Genomic DNA, 22,895 nt, shown 5'->3' with positions numbered 1-22,895 from the left:
GCACACATAGGAGAAAAGTGAAGGGATGAAAATAGATTCCATGCAAATTGTGAGAGAGCTTTACTCTCCTCTGGGTGGTGAGATTATTTTCTTCTCTATTTATTCAACAAATATTTATAAATGCTGGTTTGGGAGGCAGACCCTCGAGGCAGTAGTTCAGTTTTGGACATACTGATTTGAAGGTCTTGTAAGTCAAGAGAGAAACACTCCCTGAAAAGGAGAAATTAGTCTAATGATTCAAATGCTGCTGAAAAATCAATTAAGAAACAAAAAGATATTTATTAAATTTAGCAGCATGAATAAATATATATTGATGTTACAACTAGAATACTTTTCTAAAAAGTATAAGAAGTTGGGCACTAGATAGTGAAATCTGCTAATGATAACTAATAGTAATAAAATAAATAGGCATATTCCTTTTAGAAATCATTTTGCTCAATTCATATCAAGAATTATTAAAGTGTTCATAACTTTTGATCCAGTAATCACATTTTCAAGAATTTAAGCAAAAGAAATAGTGCTAATGTAGAAAAGACTGTATCTGATAATGTCCATGGCAATAATATTTACAAAAGTGAAAAAATAAAGCTACCTAAATGTCCAATAGGGGAGTGTTAAGTAAGTAATGATAAGTCACTCAATGGAGTATTATGCTGTCATTTAAAATGGTATATTATGCTGTCATTTAAAATGTCATTTTAAATGATATATAGACTTCAGGTTATATAACATGAATACATAACAGTAACCTACATTTGGTAAATCCTAAGAAAATATCCTAAATATGTTTTTTATACTTTAGATGATTTCTTTGTGGTAATTTTTTTCTATATTTATAAAACCATCTTTAATGACCATGAATTACTGTATTAATGGAGAAACATATGTTCTTAAGCTTGTTGACATAATTATCTTAACTTTATCTTAGTCTATCCTTTTTTCTATCATCTTGCTGTATAGGTTGCTTGTTGTATTTTATTTCCATCTTATTCTTTGCTACATTAAGAATGCTCCATTTAGTCTTTTCCTTTGCAGGTATATGAAGGATAGTTGTATTTAAAATTCTGAATAGTGAATAAGATTTTTAGAAACAAAATTTAAATGATCTATTATTTATCAAGTATTTACCAGGCAAATCTATTTTTCTCTATCAAAATCATTAAACTTGTATTCTTCAAGGAAGCCTTCCCTGACCTCCATTACTACTCTCAAAATATAGGTTAAATCCTCCTATTAGGCAATCCCGCAGTCCCAATAAATACACACTTACTGGTAATCATTACAGCAATCTCAAATGTTCCTTTGTGGGTGGTTGACATATTTCTAGGAAATTAAACAGGAGCATTATTGGAGGACTCTAGACTGGCCCTCATTTATCTGATTTTTTTATTCTAGGGATTCCCCATAATGAAACTGTTGCCTCTATTCTAAAAAGACTTTATTAGGAATAATCCCAGTCAATTCAACGTCCCCTTAAATCTCATGAGTAAAACAGGGAGAATGTCAGATCTATATTTATACTAACAGAATTTATCCTAGAGCCTCCACATATATTTGAAATATGCCTTGAAGGGTATGTTGTTTTGAAGTCAAGCTCATATAGAAATAATTCCAACAGATTAGTTTTAGAAACTCCATTTTGTATTTCATTGACATTAAAACTAAGGGTATTGGGGACCTTCAAGATGGCGAAGGAGTAAACGTGGAGCTCACCTTCCTCCCCACAAATACATCAGAAATACGTCTACATGTGGAACAACTCCTACAGAACACCGACTGAACACTGGCAGAAAACCTCAGACTTCCTAAAAGCCATGTGGCTGACAGAGACTTGGTGTTCCAGCTGGGTGTCAGGGCTGAGCCTCTGAGGTGGAAGAGCCAAGTTCAGGACATTGGAACACCAGAGACCTCCCAGCACCATGTAATATGAATCAGCAAGAGCTCTCCCAGACATCTGTGTCTCAATGCTAAGACCCAGCTCCACTCAAAGACCAGCAAGCTCCAGTGCTGGACACCCCATGACCAACAACTGAGAAGACAGGAACACAACCCCACCCATTAGGAGAGAGGCTGCCTAAAACCATAATAAGTTTACAGATGTCCCAATGCACACCACTGGACATGATACTGCCCACCAGAAAGACAAGATCCAGCCTCCTCCACCAGAATAGAGGCACCAGTCGCCTCCACCAGGAAGCCTGCACAACCCACAGAACCAACCTTACCCACTGGGGGCAGACACCAAAAACAAAGGGTACTACGAACCTACAGCCTGCGAAAAGGAGACCCCAAACACAGTAAGTTAAACAAAATGAGAAGACAGAGAAATATGCAGCAGATGAAGGAGCAAGGTAAAAACCCACCAGACCAAACAAATGAAGAGGAAATAGGCAGTCTACCTGAAAAAAGATTCAGAGTAGAGATAGTAAAGATGATCGAAAAATTGGAAATAGAATGGAGAAAATACAAGAAACATTTAACAAAGACCTAGAAGAACTACAGAGCAAACAATGATGAACAACAATAAATGAAATTTAAAATTCCCCAGAAGGAATCAATAGCAGAATAACTGAGGCAGAAGAACGGATAAGTGAGCCTGGAAGATAAAATAGTGGGAATAACTATCACAGAGCAGAATAAAGAAAAAAAATGAAAAGAATTGAGGACAGTCCCACAGACATCTTGGAAAACATTAAACACACAACATTCGAATTATAGGGGTCCCAGAAGAAGAAGAGAACAAGAAATGGTCTGAGCAAATATTAGAAGAGATTATAGTTGAAAACTTCCCTAACATGGGAAAGTAAATAGTCAACCAAGTCAAGGAAGCACAGAGAGTCCCATACAAGATAAATCCAAGGAGAAACATGCCAAGACACATATTAATCAAACTATCAAAATTTAAATATAAAGAAAAAGTATTAAAAGCAGCAACGGAAAAGCAACAAATAACATACAAGGGAATACCCATAAGGTTAACAGCTGATCTTTCAGCAGAAGCTCTGCAAACCAGAAGGGAGTGGCAGGACATATTTAAAGTGATGAAAGGGAAACTCTTCAACCAAGATTACTCTACCCAGCAAGGATCTCACTCAGAATCGATGGAGAAATTAAAACCTTTACAGACAAGCAAAAGCTAAGAGAATTCATCACCACCAAACCAGCTTTACAAAAAATGCGAAAGGAACATCCCTAGGCAGGAAACAGAAGAGAAGTAAAAGATCTACAATAACAAACGCAAAACAATTAAGAAAATGGTAATGGGAACACACATATTGATATCGACCTTAAATGTAAGTGGATTAAATGATCCAACCAAAAGACATCTACTGGCTGAATGGATACAAAAACAAGACCCATATATATGCTGTCTACAAGAGACCCACTTCAGACCTAGAAACACATACAGACTGAAAGTGAGGTGATGGAAAAAGGTATTCCATGCAAATGGAAATCAAAAGAAAGCTGGAGTAGCAACACTGATATCAGACAAAATACACTTTAAAATAAAGTCTATTGCAAGAGACAAAGGAGGACACTAGATAATGATCAAGGGGTCAGTCCAAGAAGAAGATATAACAATTCCTGCAGCAATGAGGAATTCCAAAATAGGAGCACCTCAATACATAAGGCAAATGCTAACAGCCATGAAAGGGGAAATCGACAGTAACACAATAATAGTAGGGGACTTTAACACTCCACTTTCACCAATGGACAGATCAACCAAAATGAAAATAAATAAGGAAACACAAGCTTTAAATGATACATTAAACAAGATGGACTTAATTGATATTTATAGGACATTCCATCCAAAAACAACAGAATACACTTTCTTCTCAAGTACTCATGGAACATTCTCCAGGATAGATCATATCTTGGGTCACAAATCAAGCCTCAGTTACTTGAGGAAAATTGAAATCGTATCAAGTATCTTTTTCAACCACAACACTATGAGACTACATATCACAGGAAAAAAACTGTAATAAATACAAACACATGGAGGCTAAATAATATGCTATTAAATGACCAAGAGATCACTGAAGAAATCAAAGAGGGAATCAAAAAATACCTAGAAACAAATGGCAATGAAACACAATGACCTAAAACCTAAAGAATGCAGCAAAAGCAGTTCTACGAGGGAAGTTTATAGCAATACATTCCTATCTCAAGAAACGAGAAATCTCAAATAAACAACCTAACTTTACGCCTAAAGCACTTAGAGAAAGGAGAACAAAAAAACAGCAGAAGGAAAGAAATCATAAAGATCAGGTCAGAAATAAATGAAAAAGAAATGAAGGGAATGATAGCAAAGATCAATAAAATTAAAAGCTGGTTCTTTGAGAAGATAAACAAAATTGGTAAACCATTAGCCAGACTCACCAAGAAAAAAAGGGAGAAGATTCAAATCAACAGAATTAGAAATGAAAAAGAAGAACTAACAACTGACACTGGAGAAATACAAAGGATCATGAGAGATTACTACAAGCAACTATATGCCAATGAAATGGACAGCCTGAAAGAAATGGACACATTCTTAGAAAAGCATAACCTTCCGAGACTGAACCAGGAAGAAATAGAAAATATAAACAGACCAATCACAAGCACTGAAATTGGAACTGTGATTAAAAATCTTCCAACAAACAAAAGCCCAGGACCAGATGGATTCACAGGTGAATTCTATCAAACATTTAGAGAAGAGCTAACACCTATCCTTCTCAAACTCTTCCAAGATATAGCAGAGGGAGGAACACTCCGAAACTCATTCTATGAGGCCACCATCACCCTGATATCATAACCAGACAAAGATGTCATAAAAAAGGAAAAGTACAGGCCAATATCACTGATGAACATAGATGCAAAACCCTCAACAAAATACTAGCAAACAGAATCCAACAGCACATTAAAAGGATCATACAACATGATCAAATGGGGTTTATCCCAAGAATGCAAGTATTCTTCAATATACGCAAAACAATCAATGTGATAAACCATATTAACAAACTGAAGGAGAAAAGCCATATGATCATCTCAATAGATGCAGAAAAAGCTTTTGATGAAATTCAACAGCCATTTATGATAAAAACTCTCCAGAAAGTAGCCATAAAAGGAACTTACCTCAACATAATAAAGGCCATATATGACAAACCCACAGCCAACATCATTCTCAATGGTGAAAAACTGAAACCATTTCCACTAAGATCAGGAGGAAGACAAAGTTGCCCACTCTCACCCCTATTATTCAACATAGTTTTGGAAGTTTTAGCCACAGCAATCAGAGAAGAAAAAGAAATAAAAGGAATCCAAATCAGAAAAGAAGTAAAACTGTCAGTGTTTGCAGATGACATGATACTATACATAGAGAATCCTAAAGATGCTGCCAGAAAACTACTAGAGCTCATCAATGAATTTGGTAAAGCAGCAGGATACAAAATTAATGCACAGAAATCTCTTGCATTCCTATACACTAATGATGAAAATCTGAAACAGAAATTAAGGAAACACTCCCATTTACCATTGCAACAAAAAGAATAATATACCTAGGAGGACACCTACCTAAGGAGACAAAAGACCTCTATACAGAAAATTATAAGACACTGATGAAAGAAATTAAATATGATACATAAGGCACTGGTGAAAGAAATTAAATATGATACAAACAGATGGAGAGATATACCATGTTCTTGGATTGGAAGAATCAACATTGTGAAAATGACTATACTACCCAAAACAATATACAGATTCATTGCAACACCCATCAAATTACCTATGGCATTTTTCACAGAGCTAGAACAAAAAATTTCACAATTTGTATGGAAACACAAAAGACCCCCAAGAGCCAAAACAATCTTGAGAAATAAATATGGAGCTGGAGGAATCTGGCTCCCTGACTTCAGACTATACTACAAAGCTACAGTAATCAAGAAAGTATGGTACTGGCACAAAAAGAGAAATATAGATCAATGGAACAGAATAGAAAGCCCAGAGATAAACCCACGCACAAATGGGCACCTTATCTTTGATAAAGAAGGCAAGAATATAGAATGGAGCAAAGACAGCCTCTTCAATAAGTGATGCTGGGAAAACTGGACAGCTACATGTAAAAGAATGAAATTAGAACACTCCCTAACACCATACACAAAAATAAACTCAAAATGGATTCAAGACCTAAATATAAGGCCAGACACTAGTAAACTCTTAGTGGAAAACATAGTCAGAACACTCTATGACATTAATCACAGCAAGATCCTGTTTGACCCACCTCTTAGAAAAATGGAAATAAAAACAAAAATAAACAAATGGGACCTACTGAACCTTAAAAGCTTTTGCACAGCAAGGGAAACCATAAACAAGATGAAAAGACAACCCTCATAATGGGAGAAAATATTTGCAAATGAAGCAACTGACAAAGAATTAATCTCCAAAATATACAAGCAGCTCATGCTGCTCAATATAAAAAAAAACCAACAACCCAATCCAAAAATGGGCAGAAGACCCAAATAGACATTTCTCCAAAGAAGATATACAGATTGTCAACAAACACATGAAAGGATGTTCAACATCACTAATCATTAGAGAAATTCAAATCAAAACTGCAATGAGGTATCACCTCACACCAGTCAGATTGGCCGTCATCAAAAAATCTACAAACAATAAATGCTGGAGAGGGTGTGGAGAAAAGGGAACCCTCTTGCACTGTTGGTGGGAATGTAAATTGATACAGCCACTATGGAGGACAGTGTGGAGGTTCCTTAAAAAACTAAAAATAGAACTACCATATGACCCAGCAATCCCACTTCTGGGCATATACCCTGAGAAAACCGTAATTCAAAAAAAATCATGTACCACAATGTTCATTGTAGAACTATTTGCAATAACCAGGACATGGAAGCAACCTAAGTGTCCATCGACAGATGAATGGATAAAGAAGACATGGCACATATATACAATGGAATATTACTCAGCCATAAAAAGAAACGAAATTGAGTTATTTGTATATGTACATACAGAGTAAAGTAAGTCAGAAAGAGAAAAAGAGATACCATATGCTAACACATATATATGGAATGTAAAAAAAAAATGTTCTGATGAACGTAGGGGCTGGACAGGAATAAAGATGCAGACGTAGAGAATGGACTTGAGGACATGGGGAGGGGGACGTGTAAGCTGGGCAAAGTGAGAGAACAGCATTGACATATATACACTACCAACTGTAAAATAGAGAGCTAGTGGGAAGCAGCTGCATAGCACACGGAGATCAGCTCGGTGCTTTGTGACCACCTAGAGGGGTAGGAAAGGGAGTGTAGGAGGGAGATGCAAGAGAGAGGGTATATGGGGATGTATGCATACATATAGCTGATTCACTTTGTTATACAGCAGCAACTAACACAACAATGTAAAGCAGTTATACTCCAATAAAGATGTTAAAAGAAAATAAATAAATAAATAAAATTTTAAAACTAAGTGTATTTATTTAACAGCCTCCATAATATCAGTTTATTCAGGATTCTGATTGTGCATAGTGTTTTCAACATGTTGGAAATTATGACATTTATCATTCATAAGGTTCTAATAGGGAGGAGGCTATATAGTAGGAAAAAAACCAAAGCTGAATCTTGAAAATGTGGTAAATTTATAAATATAAACAATGTGTTAACCAAAATAATAAATTCAGTATATCATGATGTAATTTCCGAATAATTTTGGCTCTGAAAAGATTAAAAAGAGGAATTTTTTTTTTTTTACAGAATTCCATAATACTTAGCAAACAGCTGGCCACTTTGGGACAGAAGCCTGCCATATATACAGTTCTGAGGAGAAAAGTTTATTTTCCACATAGAAAAATGAAGAATGGGTATTTAATTTTTAAATTTCAGACATAATATTTATGTTTAAAATTAAGTAAAGTAATTATCAGAAACTTCAAGAAATTTAAAAACCCTAGTGGAATTTCATGCAGTATCTTATATGTAATTTCCAAGTAGCTTCTTTGAACACATTAAAATTGTGATAATCAGAACTAGTTACCAACTCAGAAAATACCAGTCACACTCCAATAGTTTCACAATTTGTATTAATAGCTAAAGGTCAATGCAAGAGTCTCATTCAGGATGGTGGCAAATCCTAGCAATATCTCAAAATGTTTCCTGCTTGTTCTTTAAGGTGAGCCACAGTGATATGACTGATATCACAATCATTACCACCATCAGTGCACGAGTTTACGTGCTCTCACACACACACGCACACACCCCTGAGAAGTAAAATCTGTTACTGTTAAAGTTAGTAGGTGATCATGGGGTTTAGACAAACATTTTTTAAAAATTTATTTTATTGAAGTATAGTTGATTTACAATGTTGTGCTAATTTCTACATATAGCAAAGTGATTCAGTTATACATATACATATATACCTTCTTTTTTATATCCTTTTCCATTATGGTTTATCACAGGATATTGAATATAGTTCCCTGTGCTACACAGCAGGACCTTGTTTTTTATCCATCATATATATAATAGTTTGCATATGCTAATCCCAATCTCCCAATTCATCCCTCCCCCACTCCCCCTCTCCCTTGGCAACCACAAGTCTGTTCTCTATGTCTGTGACTCTGTTTCTGTTTTGGAGATAAGTTCATTTGTGTCATATTTTAGATTCCACATATGTGATATCATATGGTATTTGTCTTTCTCTTTCTGATTTCCTTCACTTAGTATGATAATCTCTATGTCCATCCATGTAGCTGCAAATGGCATTGTTTCATTCTTTTTTATGGCTGTGTAATATTTCATTGTTTATAAATACAACATCTTCTTATCCATTCATCTGTCAATGGACACTTAGGTTTTTTCGGTGTCTTGGCTATTATAAATAATGCTGCAATGAACATTGGGGTGCATGAATCTTTTCAAATTATAGTTTTGTCCAGATATATGCCCAGCAGTAGGATTGCAGTGTCATATGGCAACTCTATTTTTAGTTTTCTGAGGAACCTCCATACTGCTTTCCATAGTGGCTGCACCAATTTACATTCCCACCAACAGTGCAGGAAGGTTCCCTTTTCTCCACACCCTCTCCAGCGTTTATTATTTGTAGACTTTTTAATGATGGCCATTCTGACTGGTGTGAGGTGGTACCTCATTATAGTTTTGATTTGCATTTCTCTAATGATTAGTGATGATGAGCATGTTTTCATGGGCCTATTGGCCATCTGTATATCTTCCTTGGAGAAATGTTTATTTAGATCTTCTGACCATTTTTCAATTGTTTTTTTTTTTTTGGTATTGAGTTATATGAGCTGTTTGTATATTTTGCATATTGATCCCTTGTAAGTCACATCATTTGCAAATATTTTCTCCCAGTCCGTAAGTTGTCTTTTCATTTTGTTTATGGTTTCCTTTACTATACAAAAGCTTGTAAGTTTGATTAGGTCCCATTTGTTTATTTTTGCTTTTATTTCTATTACCTTGGGAAACTAACCTAAGAAAACATTGGTACAATTTATGTCAGAGAATGTTTTGCCTATGTTCTCATCTAAGAGTTTTATGATGTCATATCTTATATTTAAGTCTTCAAGCCATTTTGAGTTTATTTTTATGTATGGTGTGAGGATTTGTTTTAACTTCATTGATTTACATACGGCTAGACAGGCTTTCTTAATCTATTGAGCACCTAGGCACAGGGCAAGGTGCTTATAACTAAAAGATACAATACTTGCAGTCATTGACGTTATAGTTTAGTGGGGGAGACAAGTAAACAAATAGATGCTATGATAGAAGTGAGCCCAGGGTGAAGTGAAATATATAGATGGTACAGCAACTAAGGCTTCGAGGGTGCACTAACTAAGCCTCAGGAAGGGCGTTCCTAAAGAGGTGACATCTGCACTATTGAAAAGAAATAAAAGTGAGCCAATTGGAGGAAGCTTTCAAAGAGCAGGGCAACACATAAGAGGGCCTTCAAACAGAGACCTAAGAAAGAAGATGCATTCTAGGAGATGCAAAGAAGTTCAATTCATGGTTAAAGTAGAAGGTGCCATTTAGAGAGAGAAAATATTAATCTTGAGCTGAAATTCCTGCTGATCTTACAAAACTTTGGGTGTTAGGGAGGGAGGGGAAGCAGTTGCTATAAAACCAAGCCAAAGGCCTTGTCTCATTTAGCAGGTAGGTAGGAAGGTTATTGGTAACATTTGTTTCTTCTCTATTTTTAATGGCTTTATTGAGATATAATTCATATACTACACAATTCACCCTTTTAAAGTGTACAATTCAATGATTTTTAGGATATTCACAGAGTTGTGCAACCACTCTCTAATTCTAGAACATCTTTATCAACCCAAAAAGAAACCCCATTCCCTCCTCCTCCAGCCCTTAACACCGCTAATCTATTTTCTGTCTTGTGGTTTGCTTATTCTGTATTGTTTCATATCAAAAGGATCATACAATATATGTTCTTTTGTGACTGGCTTCTTTCTGTTAGCATAATGTTTTTAAGGTTCATCCATGTTGTAGCATATATCAGTACAGTTGACCCTTGAACAACAAGGGTTTAAACTACACCGGTCCACTTATACACAGATCTTTTTTTTTCAATACATATGTACTACAGTACTACACAATCTACAGTTGGTTGAATCCACGGATGTGGAACTAAGTGTATGGAGAGCCAACTGTAAAGTTATACACAGACTTTTGACTGTTGGAGGAGGTGGGTGGTAGGGGAGGCAGCACCCTGACCCCTGCATTGTGCAAAGGCCAAATGTATTTCATTTCTTTTTATTGCCAAGTAATATTCCATTATATAAGTATACCAACATTTCATTTATTCATTCTTTAGTTTCTGAACATTTCGGTTGCTTCCGCTTTGGGTCTATTATGAATAGTGCTGCTATGAACATTTATATACAAGTTCTGTGTGGACATTTTTCATTTCTCTTGCATATATACCTAAGAGTGAAATTTCTGGGTCATATGGTATCTCATTTCACTTCTTTGTGGTCAGAGAAAATACTTTATATGATTTCAATCCTTTTAAATATATTGAGGTTTATTTTATGGCCTTACATGTGGTCTGTCCTGGAGAACTTTCCATGTACACTTATGAAGAATTTGTAGTTTTCTGTTGTTGGGTGGAGTGTTCTATAGACGTCTGTTAGGTCTAGCTGGCTTATAGTGTTATTCATGTCTTCTGTTTCCTTGTTGATCTTCTGCTTGTTGTTTTACCCATTATTGAAAGTGATGTAACAAAGTCTACAACTATTATTGTTGAATTATTTCTTTCTCCCTTTTTTCTGTCAGGTTTTGCGTCATGTATTTTATGTCTCTGTTGTCAGATGAATACATTTATAATCATTATACTCCCCTGACGGACAGACCATTCAACATTATAAAATGCCCCTCTTTATTTTTGGAACTTTTAATTTTGTTTTAAAATGTATTTTGTCTGATATTAGTATATCCACTCCTTTGCATGATATATTTTTCTCATCCTTTTTTTCCCAACCTATTTGTATTTTAGAATCTAAAATGCACTTCCTATAGGCAGCATATAGTTGGATCTTCTTTTGTTACCTAGTCTCTGACATTTCACTGGTCTGCTTAGTCCTCTCACATTTAAGGTTATTACTGACATAGTTGGATTTATGTCTGTCATCTTCTTTTCATTTAATATGTTTCTTATGTCTTTTTTTATGTATTCCTCCTCTACTGTTTTCTTTAGTATTATTTTCAGTGTGTAACAATTTAATTACATTAATTTTTTTCATTATATTGTTTGAAATATTTTCTTAGCTTTTCATCTAGGGCAGGCTATATATATATATATATTATCAGAATCTAATTCAGATTTATGCTAACTTAATTCGAGTGAGATATAGGAAAGCATTCCTATTTCCTCCCCCAACTGGCCTTGTTTGCCACTATTGTTATGCATATTATTATATCTATATATGCTATAAACCCAATGACACATTGTTATAACTATTAGCTTGAGTAATTTTATACCTTTTAAAGAAGCTGGGGGAAGAAAGGAGAGCCAGTATACATGTATAGAACTTGTATTAACTTCCTTATTTACCATATCTGGTTTTCTTCATTTGTTCCTATGGATTTGAGTTATCATCTGTTGTCATTTCCTTTCTCCAATGTAGCTGTGTTCCCATCCCTCTCTATAATCTTATTATTAGCAAATATATTATATTTTTATGTTATAAGCCCAACAATACAATTAAACACATGTTGCTTTATAAAATTGCTTTTAAAATCAGTTAAGAGAAAAACGGAGAAACATACATTTATATTCCTTTTTTTTTTTTGGCTGCGTTGGGTCTTCATTGCTGTGCATGGCTTTCTCTAGTTGCGGCGAGTGGGGGCTACTGTTTGTTGCGGTGTGCGGGCTTCTCATCATGGTGGCTTCTCATTGCAGAGCACGGGCTCTAAGTGCATGGGCTTCAGTAGTTGTGGTGCATGGGCTCAGCAGTTGTGGCTCGTGGTCTCTAGAGCGCAGGCTTAGTAGTTATGGTGCACAGACTTAGTTGCTCTGCAGCATGTGGGATCTTCCCAGACCAGGGCTGGAATCCATGTCTCCTGCACTGACAGGCATATTCTCAACCACTGTGCCACCAGGGAAGCCCCATTTATACTCTTTTATAATTGTATAATTACCTTTACCATTGTTTTTTGTGTTTTTTTTAAATGTGGATTTGAATTACTGTGTGCTGTGTCTTGCTTTCAACCTGAAGAACTGCCTTTAGTATTTCTTATAACGCAGATTTTCTATGACAAGTTCTCTTCTTTTTGTGTATCTGGAAAAGTCTTACTTTCTACTTCATTTTTGAAAAATAGTTTTGCTGGATATAGAATTCCTGTTGAGTTTTTTTCTCTCCACACTTTAAATATGTGATTCCACTGCCTCTGCCCTCCATTATTTCTTATAAGAAGTCAGCTTTTAATTTGGTGTGTGTGTGTGTGTGTGTGTGTGTGTGTGTGTGTGTGTGTGTGTTGGGTGAGGGGGTGTTCCTTCTTTGTAATGTGTTGATTTTCTCCTGCTGTTTTTGAGATTTTCCTTTACTTTGGCTTTCAACATTTTTGCTATGGTGTTAAGTGTGTGGATCTCTTTGTATTGATCCTACCTGGAGTTTTTTGAGCTCCTTAAATATATAGATTGATTTTCATAAAATTTGGGAAGTTTTCAGCTATTGTTCAAATTTTTCCCTCATTTTTTTCTCTCCTTTTCTTCTGACACTCCAGCTACATATATGTTGATGCAGTTAATGATGTCACACATTTCACTGAGGTTCTACACATTTTTCTTTACTTTTTTTCCCTCTCTTTCTTCTTTGGATTGCATAATCTCAATCATCCTACAAGTTCAGTAGTTCTTTCTTCTGACATTTCAAATCTACTCTTTAGTCCCTCTAGTGGATTGTTATTTTTTGTTTCCTTGCTTATTTGTTTAGTGATTGACTGGACTATTTTAGTGAAGTTTATTTCCCCCACAATATGAAGCCTCTGAGGTCATCCCTCAAAAGGCACAGTCTTGGGCATGCACATGACCAACCTTGTTGTTTTATATTTAAAAATATTACCCAGTAAACTCATTCCTTCAAAAACTAAATTACAAAGAAAAAAAAAAAGAGAGAGTTGGTGGAGGAACCTATAAATGAAAAGATATTTAACTTAAATACTGTCTGGATATTTAGATATTCAGGAACTACTGTTAAAATATTATGTGATGACTGTCATGTCACTTGTTTTTTAGAAAGTTTTTTTCTTTTAAAGATATATAAAATTGGGGCTTCCCCGGTGGCGCAGTGGTTGAGAGTCCGCCTGCCAATGCAGGGGACGCGGGTTCGTGCCCCGGTCCGGGAGGATCCTGCATGCCGCGGAGCGGCTGGGCCCGTGAGCCATGGCCGCTGAGCCTGCGCGTCCGGAGCCTGTGCTCCGCAACGGGAGGGGCCGCAGCAGTGAGAGGCCCGCGTACCGTAAAAAAAAAAAAAAAAAAAAAAAAAAAAAGATATATAAAATTGAAATGGTAATAAAATTAATCTCCTTCTTCAAGACATCAAGCCCAGATGGTTTTGTGAGCAAATTCTCCTAAGGCTATTGGCATAAAATAATAATCTCTATATTATTCAAACTATATAACATATGTTTAAGAATATGGAAATCTTTTCAATTCATTATGTAAGGCCAGCATAGTTCAAATATAAAAAATTGGGCAGACAGAGCTCAAGAATATGTTAATTTTTCTTTTAATATAGATGCATTGTTACTATATTAAAATCAACACCACTTTATTTTTCAACATAACTTTAAAACTTCTAGAGTGTGGTTACATATGCAAAGATGTTTCAACATTAGGAAATTAATGTAATTTACTACAGTAATAGATTAAAGGGAAAAAATGACATAATTGTTTACAATAGGTATGAAAAGAGTTTTTGATAAAATCTAACATGCATTTTTGACTTTATAAATGGTTAATAAGTTGGAATTAAGAGAAAATTTTCTTAACTTAAAACAAATATACATATCAGAGACTAAGTTAATTGATAAAACATGAATTATTCTCATTACATCATGAAAAGTAAAAGCATGCCTATTTTTACTTGTTCTCCCACATTGTATTTATAATCCCAACAAATGTGATATGACCAAAGGAAGAAGGGTAATAAGAAGAAAAATGTAATAGAGTGAGCAGGAGGAGGAAGGGAAGGAAGAAGATTTCTGAAGAGGAGAGGAGGAAGTGAAGAAGAAGATGGAGAAGGAGATTAGGTTTGGGGAGAACATAGGGAAATATTGGGAGTGTGAATTGGTAAAACAGGTAAGTTGAAAAATATAGACTTGTTTAAAATATTTTGGAGGAAGATTGCTGCAGAATGTATATTTTAAATAAATGTAACCTATGACTTAACATTCCCACTTCTAAGAATTTTTTCTATAGAAATACTAGCATAAGTATGTAAAGTATTTGTATATGTATGTTTATTTAAGAATACTTTGTGGTGAATTGTACCAAATATTTAAAGAAGACTTACTACCAATCCTTTTCAAACTCTTCCAAAAAATAGAAGAAGAGGGAAATCTTCCAAACTCATTTTTCAAGGCTAAAATTACCCTGATACCAAAACCGGAAAAGATCACTAAAAGAAAAGAAAACGTCAGGCCAATACCTGATGAATATAAACGTAAAAATTCTCGAGAAAACCAAATTTAACAATACCTTTAAAGGCTCATACACCATGATCAAGTGGGATTCATTTCAGGGATGCAAGGATGGTTCAACACACACAAATCAATCAGTGTAATACACCAGATTAACAAAATGCAGGATAAAAATCATATGTTTATCTCAATAGATACAGAAAGATCATTTGGCAAATTTTATCATCAATTCATGACAGAAACTCTCAAGAAAGTGAGTATAGAGGGAACATACATAATAAAGGTGAGTATTATAAAGGCCATATATAACGAGTCCACAGTAAACCTTATAATCAATGGCGAAAAGCTGGAAACTTTTTCTCTAAGGTCAGGAACAAGACAAGGAGGCCCTCTCTCACCACTTACATTCAACGTAGAACTGGGAGTCGTAGCCAGAGCAATTAGGCAAAAAATAGAATAAAAGTCACCTAAATTGGAAAGGAAGAAGTAAAACTGTCTCTTTTTACAGATGACATGATCTTATGTATACAAAACCCTAAAGACTCCTCCAAAAACTATGAGAACTAATTTAGAAATTCAGTAGATTGCAGGATACAAAATCTATATACAAAAACCAGTTGTATTTCTATACACTAACAATGAACTATCAGAAAGAGAAACTCAGAAAACAATCCCATTTACAATTTCATCAAAAGAATAAAATACATAGGATTAAATTTAACCAAAGTGGTAAAAGATCTGTACACTGAAAACTATGAGACATTGATGAAAAAAAAATCAAAGACATAAATAAATGGAAATATGTTACATGCTCATATAGAGAACTAATATTGTTTAAATGTCCATACCATCCAAAGTAATCTACAGATTCAATGCAATCCCTATCAAGATTCCATTGGCAATTTTTACAGAAATAGAACAAACAATTCTAAAATTTGTATGGAACCGCAAAAGACCTCAAATAACCAAATAATCTTGAGAAATAAGAACAAAGCTGGAAGCATCACACTACCTGACATTACACTGTATTACAAAGATGTAGTAATCAAAACAGTATGGTATGTGCATAAAAACACATAGGTTAATGGTACAGAATCAAGAGTCGAGAAATAAACCCATGTATACATGGTCAGTTAATTGATGACAAAGAACCCAAAATATACAATGGAGAAAGGATAGTCTCTTCAATAAATTGTGTTGGGAAACTGCAACATGCAAAAGAATAAACCTGGAAACTTATTCTACATCATACACAAAAATGAACTTGAAATGAGATTAAAGACTTAAATGTGTGACCTGAAACCATAAAACTCATAGAAGAAAACATAGATGGTAAGCTCCTTGACATCAGTCTTGGCACTGATATTTTGGATCTGACACCAAAAGCCAATTCAACAAATAAAAAGGCAACCTATCGAATGGGAGCAATTAATTGCAAATCATGTATCTGATTGGGGTTAATATCCAAAATATATTAAGAACTCATGCAACTCAATAGCAACAACAACACCAAAATCGGATATAAAATAGAGTAACTAAATGGTCATTTTCTCAAAGAAGACATATAAGTGGCCAACAAATATATGAAAAGGTGCCTGACATCACTAATCACAAGGGAAATGCAAATCAAAACCACAATGAAACATCACTTCATAACTGTTAGAGTGATCATCATCAAAAAGACAAGAGTTAACAAGTGTTGGCAAGGATGTGGAGAATAGAGAACTCTTGTGCTCTGTTGGTGGGAATGTAAATTGGTACAGCCTTATGGAAAACAGTATGGAGATTTCTCAAAAAATTAAAAATAGAAGTACCATATGATCAAGCAATCCCACTTCTGGGTATATCTCTAAAGGAAAGGAAAACAGGATAATGAGATATCTGCATTCCTATGTCTACATCAGCATTGTTCACAGTAGACTATCTCTATATTATGGGATATTATTCAGCCATGATAAAGAAGAAAATCCTGTCATTTGGCAACATGGATGGACTTTGAGGGCATTATGCTAAGTGAAATAAGCCAGACAAAGACAAGAGATACTTCATGGTATTAGTTATATGTGGAATATGAAAAAAAAAAAAAGTCAAACTCAGAGAAACAGAGGTCACTAGGGCTGGAGGGTGAGGGAAATAGGGAGAGGTTGGTAAGAAATGTATGAACTTTCAGTTATAAGATGAATAAAGTCTGAGGCTCTAATGAAAAACGTGGTGACTGTAGTTGATACACTGTATACTTGAAAGTTGTTAAGAGAGTAGAACTTAAATGTTCTCACCAAAAAACAAAGGAAGAAAGATAAATGTGTGAGATGATGGATGTTAATTAACCAGATTGAGTGGGAGGGAATCCTTTCACATTATGTATGTATATCAAGTGATGTACACTTTAAATATCTTACAGTTTTATTTGTCAATTATAGATGAGCAAAGCTGAAATTTTAGAATATTTTGCAAACAAAAAACAAAGGTTGAAATAACTTAAAAACTTATCAGGTGGGAAATCTATTCTGCTGTAAGAAATTAAGTTTTTGCCTAGCTTTATACTGCTATAAGTCACATTATCCTACTTACAAATATGTTTTTCATGGAGAAATATATTTTCAAACATTTCCTTCTTAAGCTATGTTCCTTATATTAAGAATATTTGCATAGATATTTTTATCCAGTTGGGTTAATTAGAGCTAAATTAATAATAACATAGTGAGTTAATTATCACCAGGGGGTACCACATTACTGGACCACACAGGACACCTCCTACATAAAGCCACTCTTTTAATACTGGGGAAAGTAGCTAATCTACCTAATACACAGAAACAAACACAAAGAGTTAGGCAAAATGAGACAAAAGAATATGTTCCAAATGAAAGAATTAGAAAAAACCTCAAAAAAAAAAAGAAACAAAAACAAGTAAATGAAACAGATTAGCAACCATCCAGATAAAGAGTTCAAAGTAATGGTCATAAAAATACTCACCAAACTCAGGAGTGGAATGGAGGAACACAGTGAGAACTACAACAAAGAGATAGAATATATTTTAAAAGGAATCAAAGCTAAAGAATACAATAACCAAAATAAAAAATACACTAGAGGGAACCAATAGCAGATTAGATGATACAGAAAAATGGATCTGGAAGACAGGCTAGTGGAAATTACCCAATCAATACAGCAAAAAGACGAGAAAACTACCAGAGCTCATCAATGAATTCAGTAAAGTTGCAGGATGCAAAATTAATACACAGCAATCTGTTGCATTTATATACACTAACAACAAATTTCAGTAAGAGAGATTAAGGAAACAATCCCATTTGCCATTGCATCAAAAACAATAAAATACCTAGGAATAAACCTACCTAAAGAGGCAAAAGACCTGTACTCTGAAAACTATAAGATGTTGATGAAAGAAATTAAAGATGACACAAACAAATGGAAAGATATACCGTGTTCTTGGATTGGAAGAATCAATACTGTTAAAATGACTATACTACCCAAGGCAATCTACAGATTCAGTGCAATCTCTATCAAATTACCAATGGCATTTTTTACAGAACTAGAACAAAGAATTTTAAAATTTGTATGGAAACACAAAAGACCTCAGAAAGCCAAAGCAATCTTGAAAAAGAAAAATGGAGCTGGTGGAATCAGGCTCCCTGACCTCAGACTATACTACAAAGCTACAATCATCAAAACAGTATTGTACTGGCACAAAAACAGATCAATGGAAAAGTACAGAAAACCCAGAAATAAACCCATGCACCTAAGTCAATTAATCTACAACAAAGGAGGCAAGAATATACAATGTAGAAGAGACCATCTCTTCAACAAGTGGAGCTGTGAAAACTGGACAGCTACAAGTAAAAGAATGAAATTAGGACATTCTCTAACACCATACACAAAAATACTCAAAATGGATTAAAGGCCTAAACATAAGACTGGATGCTATAAAACTCCTAGAGGAAAACATAGGCAGAACACTCTTTGACATAAATCACAGCAATATTTTGGGGGGTCCATCTCCCAGAGTAATGGAAATAAAAGCAAAAATAAACAAATGGGACCTAATGAAACTTAAAAGCTTTTGCACAGCAAAGGAAACCATAAACAAAATGAAAGGACAACCTACTGAATGGGAGAAAATGATGCAACTGAAAAGAGATTTATTTCCAAAATATACAAGCAGCTCATACAACTCAATAACAAAGCAAAATAAGCAAACAAAAACAACCCAATCAAAAAATGGGCAGAAGATCTAAATAGACATTTCTCCAAAGAAGACATAAGGATGGCCGACAAGCACATGAAAAGATGTTCAACCTTGCTAAATATTAGAGAAATGCAAATCAAAACTACAAAGAGTTATCACTTCACTCCACTAAGAATGGCCATCATCAAAAAGTCTACAAATAATAAATGCTGTAGAGGGTGTGGAGAAAAAGGAACCCTCCTACACTGTTGGTAGGAATATAAATTGGTATAGCCACTATGGAGAACAGTATGGAAGTTCCTTAAAAATCTAAAAATAGACTTACAGTATGATCCTGCAATCCCACTGTTGAGTATACATCTGGAGAAAACTATAATTTGAAAGGGTACATGTACCTCAATGTTCATAGCAGCACTATTTAGCCAAGACATGGAAGCAACCTATATGTTCATCTACAGGTGAATGGATAAAGAAGATGTGACATATATATACAATGGAATTTTACTTGGCCTTAAAAAAGAATGAAGTAATGCCATTTGCAGCAACATGGATGGACCTAGAGATTATCATATTAACTGAAGTAAGATCAACAGAGAAAGAAAAATATAATATGATATCACTTATGTGTGGGATGTTTTTTAAAGATACGAATGAACTTATTTACAAAATAGACTCACAGACTTAGAAAACAAACTTATGGTTACCAAAGGGGAAGGGGGCAGGGGGAGATAAATTAGGAAGTTGGGATTAACATATACGCACTACTATTATATAAAATACGTAACCTACAAGGACCTATTGTATAACACCAGGAACTATATTCAATATTTTGTAATAATATATATATATATATATCCTTTTTCAGATTCTTTTGTGCTGCACAGATTCACTGTGCTGTACATCTAAAACTAACACACACAATAATGTGAATTATCTATACTTCAATTAAAAATTTTAAAAATTAATTAATTAAAATTTGAAAAAAAAAACAGAAAAAGACAAAAGAAAGCCCCAAAATGAGGATAATTTAAGGGACTAGAGGGGCAACGAGTTGTAGTTATCTTTGCATTTTAGGGGTCTCAGAAGAAAAAGAGAGAAAGGAAAAAAATGCAGAAAACCTATTTGAAGAAATAATGGCTGAAAATTATCCTAACCTGGTGAAGGAAACAAGCATCCAAGCCCAGGAATGACAGAGTCCCAAACAAGATAAACACAAAGTGGTCCACACCAAGACACATTATAATTAAAATGCCAAGAGTGAAATATGAAGAGAGAATCTTAAATGCAGCAAAAGAAAAACAAATACTTACATGCAAGGAAATCCCCATAAGAATATTAGCTAACTTTTCAGCAGAAACTTTACAGGCCAGAAGGGAGTGGCACAACATATTCAAAGTACTGAAAGGAAAATACTTACAATCAAGAATACCCTATCTGACAAGATTATCATTCAGTATTGAATGAGAGCTAAAGAGTTTTCCAGACAAGCAAAAGCTAAAGGAGTTAATCGCAACTAAACTAACCTTTCAAGAAATGTTAAAAGGACTTCTTTAAACAGAAAAAAAAAAAAAAAAACCGTAAGTAGAAACACGAAAATTATGAAAGAAAAACATATCACTGGTAAAGGCAAGACTATGGTAAAGGTAATAGATCAACCAACTATAAAGCCAGTATGAAGGTTAAAAGACAAAACTAATAAAATCATGTATAGCTACAATAATTAGTTAAGGAATACACAAAACAAAAAGATGGTGTAAAAAACAAAACCTTGAGAGGGGGAGTAAAAATATAGTGCCTTTAGAACATGCTCAAACACTTTAGAGCATGCATCACCTTAAAATAGACTGCTATGTACATAGGTTGTTGTATAAGAACCTCACGGTATGGACTTCCCTGGTGGCGCTGTGGTTAAGAATCCGCCTGCCAATGCAGGGGATATGGGTTCGAGCCCTGGTCCGGAAAGATCCCACATGCCATGGAGCAACTAAGCCCCTGTGCCACAACTACTGAACCTGTGCGCTAGAGCCCAAGCCACAACTACTGAAGCCCGCACACCTACAGCCCATGCTCCACAACGAGAGAAACCACCACAATGAGAAGCCCATGCACCGCAATGAAGAGTAGCCCCTGCTCACTGGAACTAGAGAAAGCCCATGTGCAGAAATGAAGACCCAATGCAGCCAAAAATAAAATATTAAATAAATTAGTTAATTAAGAAAAAAAGAATCTCATGGTAACCACAAACCAAAAACCAATAATAGAGCCACAAAAAATAAAGAGAAAGGAATACAGCTATTGTGCTAAAGAAAGTCATCAAAATACAAGGAAAGAGAATAAGAGAAGAAGAAAGGAACAGAGAACAACAAAAATAACCAGAAAACAATTAACAAAATTGCATAAGTACATATCTATCAATAATTACTTTAAACGGAAATGGACTAAATGCTCCAATCAAAAGACATGGAGTGACTGAACGGATTTAAGAGCAAGATCCATATATATGCTGCCTACCAGAGACTCACTTCAGATCTAAAGAAACACACACAGACTGAAAGTGAAGGGATGGAAAAACATACAGGCATACTTTGTTTTATTGTGCTTTACTTTATTGCACTTTGCAGATATTGTGTTTTTTACAAATTGAAGGCTTTTGGCAACTCTGCATCTGTCAAGATCAGTACCATTTTTTCCAAGAGCATTTGCTCACTTTGTGTCTCTGTGTCACATTTTGGTAATTCTTGCAATATTTCAAACTTTTAATTATTATTGTTTAGCTGATTATATTTAATGTAATATTATTATATAAGCTATTGTGGTTTTTGATCAGTGATCTGTGATGTTACTATTGCAAAATGATTACAACTAGCTGAAGACTCAGATATTGGTTTGTAATTTTTACCAATAATGTATTTTTAATTAAGATATGTACATTGTTCTTTTAGAAAATGGTGTTGCACACTCAATAAACTATAGTAAGTGTACACATAACATTTCTATGCATTGGGAAATGAAAAAATTCGTGCGATTTGCTTTATTGCAATATATGCTTTATCACAATGGTCTGGAACTGAACCTGTAATATCTCCAAGGAATACCTGTATTCCATGCAAACAGAAGCAAAAAGATAGCTGGGGGTAGCAATATTTATATCAGACAAAATAAACTTTAACACACGCTGTAATAAGAGACAAAGAAGAACATAAATAATGATAAGGGGATCAATCCAAGAAGAATATATAACACTTGTAAATATATATGCACCCAACATAGGAACACCTAAATACATAAAGCAAATATTAACAGACAGAACAGAAGAAATTCACAGTAATACAAAAACAGTAGGGTTCTTTAAACACCACTTATATTAATGGATGGATTATCTAGACAGAAAAGCAATAAGGAAACACTGACATAAAAAGGGAAACCTCCTGCACTGTTGGTGGGAATGTAAATTGATACAGCCACTATGGAGAACAGTATGGATTTTCCTTAAAAAACTAAAGATAGAGCTACCATATGACCCAGCAATCCCGCTACTG

The 22,895-nt window shown here is 34.7% G+C and overlaps 1 protein-coding gene across 1 annotated transcript in view; it reads left to right on the top strand.

The window, feature by feature from the left end:
* The window catches only part of CATSPERE (catsper channel auxiliary subunit epsilon), a 220,738-nt gene that overhangs the window by 47,633 nt on the left and 150,210 nt on the right, over positions 1–22,895 (top strand). The window contains exon 7 of the mRNA XM_029226890.1: positions 7,746–7,852. Coding sequence (XP_029082723.1) covers positions 7,746–7,852 — 107 coding nt within the window. The remainder of the gene's footprint in view (positions 1–7,745; positions 7,853–22,895) is intronic.

This window comes from Monodon monoceros, unplaced genomic scaffold (genome assembly GCF_005190385.1).
Source record: "Monodon monoceros isolate NGI ecotype Baffin Bay Population unplaced genomic scaffold, NGI_Narwhal_1 Super_Scaffold_18, whole genome shotgun sequence".
Lineage (NCBI taxonomy): Eukaryota > Metazoa > Chordata > Mammalia > Artiodactyla > Monodontidae > Monodon > Monodon monoceros.
Note: the sequence above shows the minus strand (reverse complement) of the source record. Positions and strands in the feature narration are given on the sequence as shown.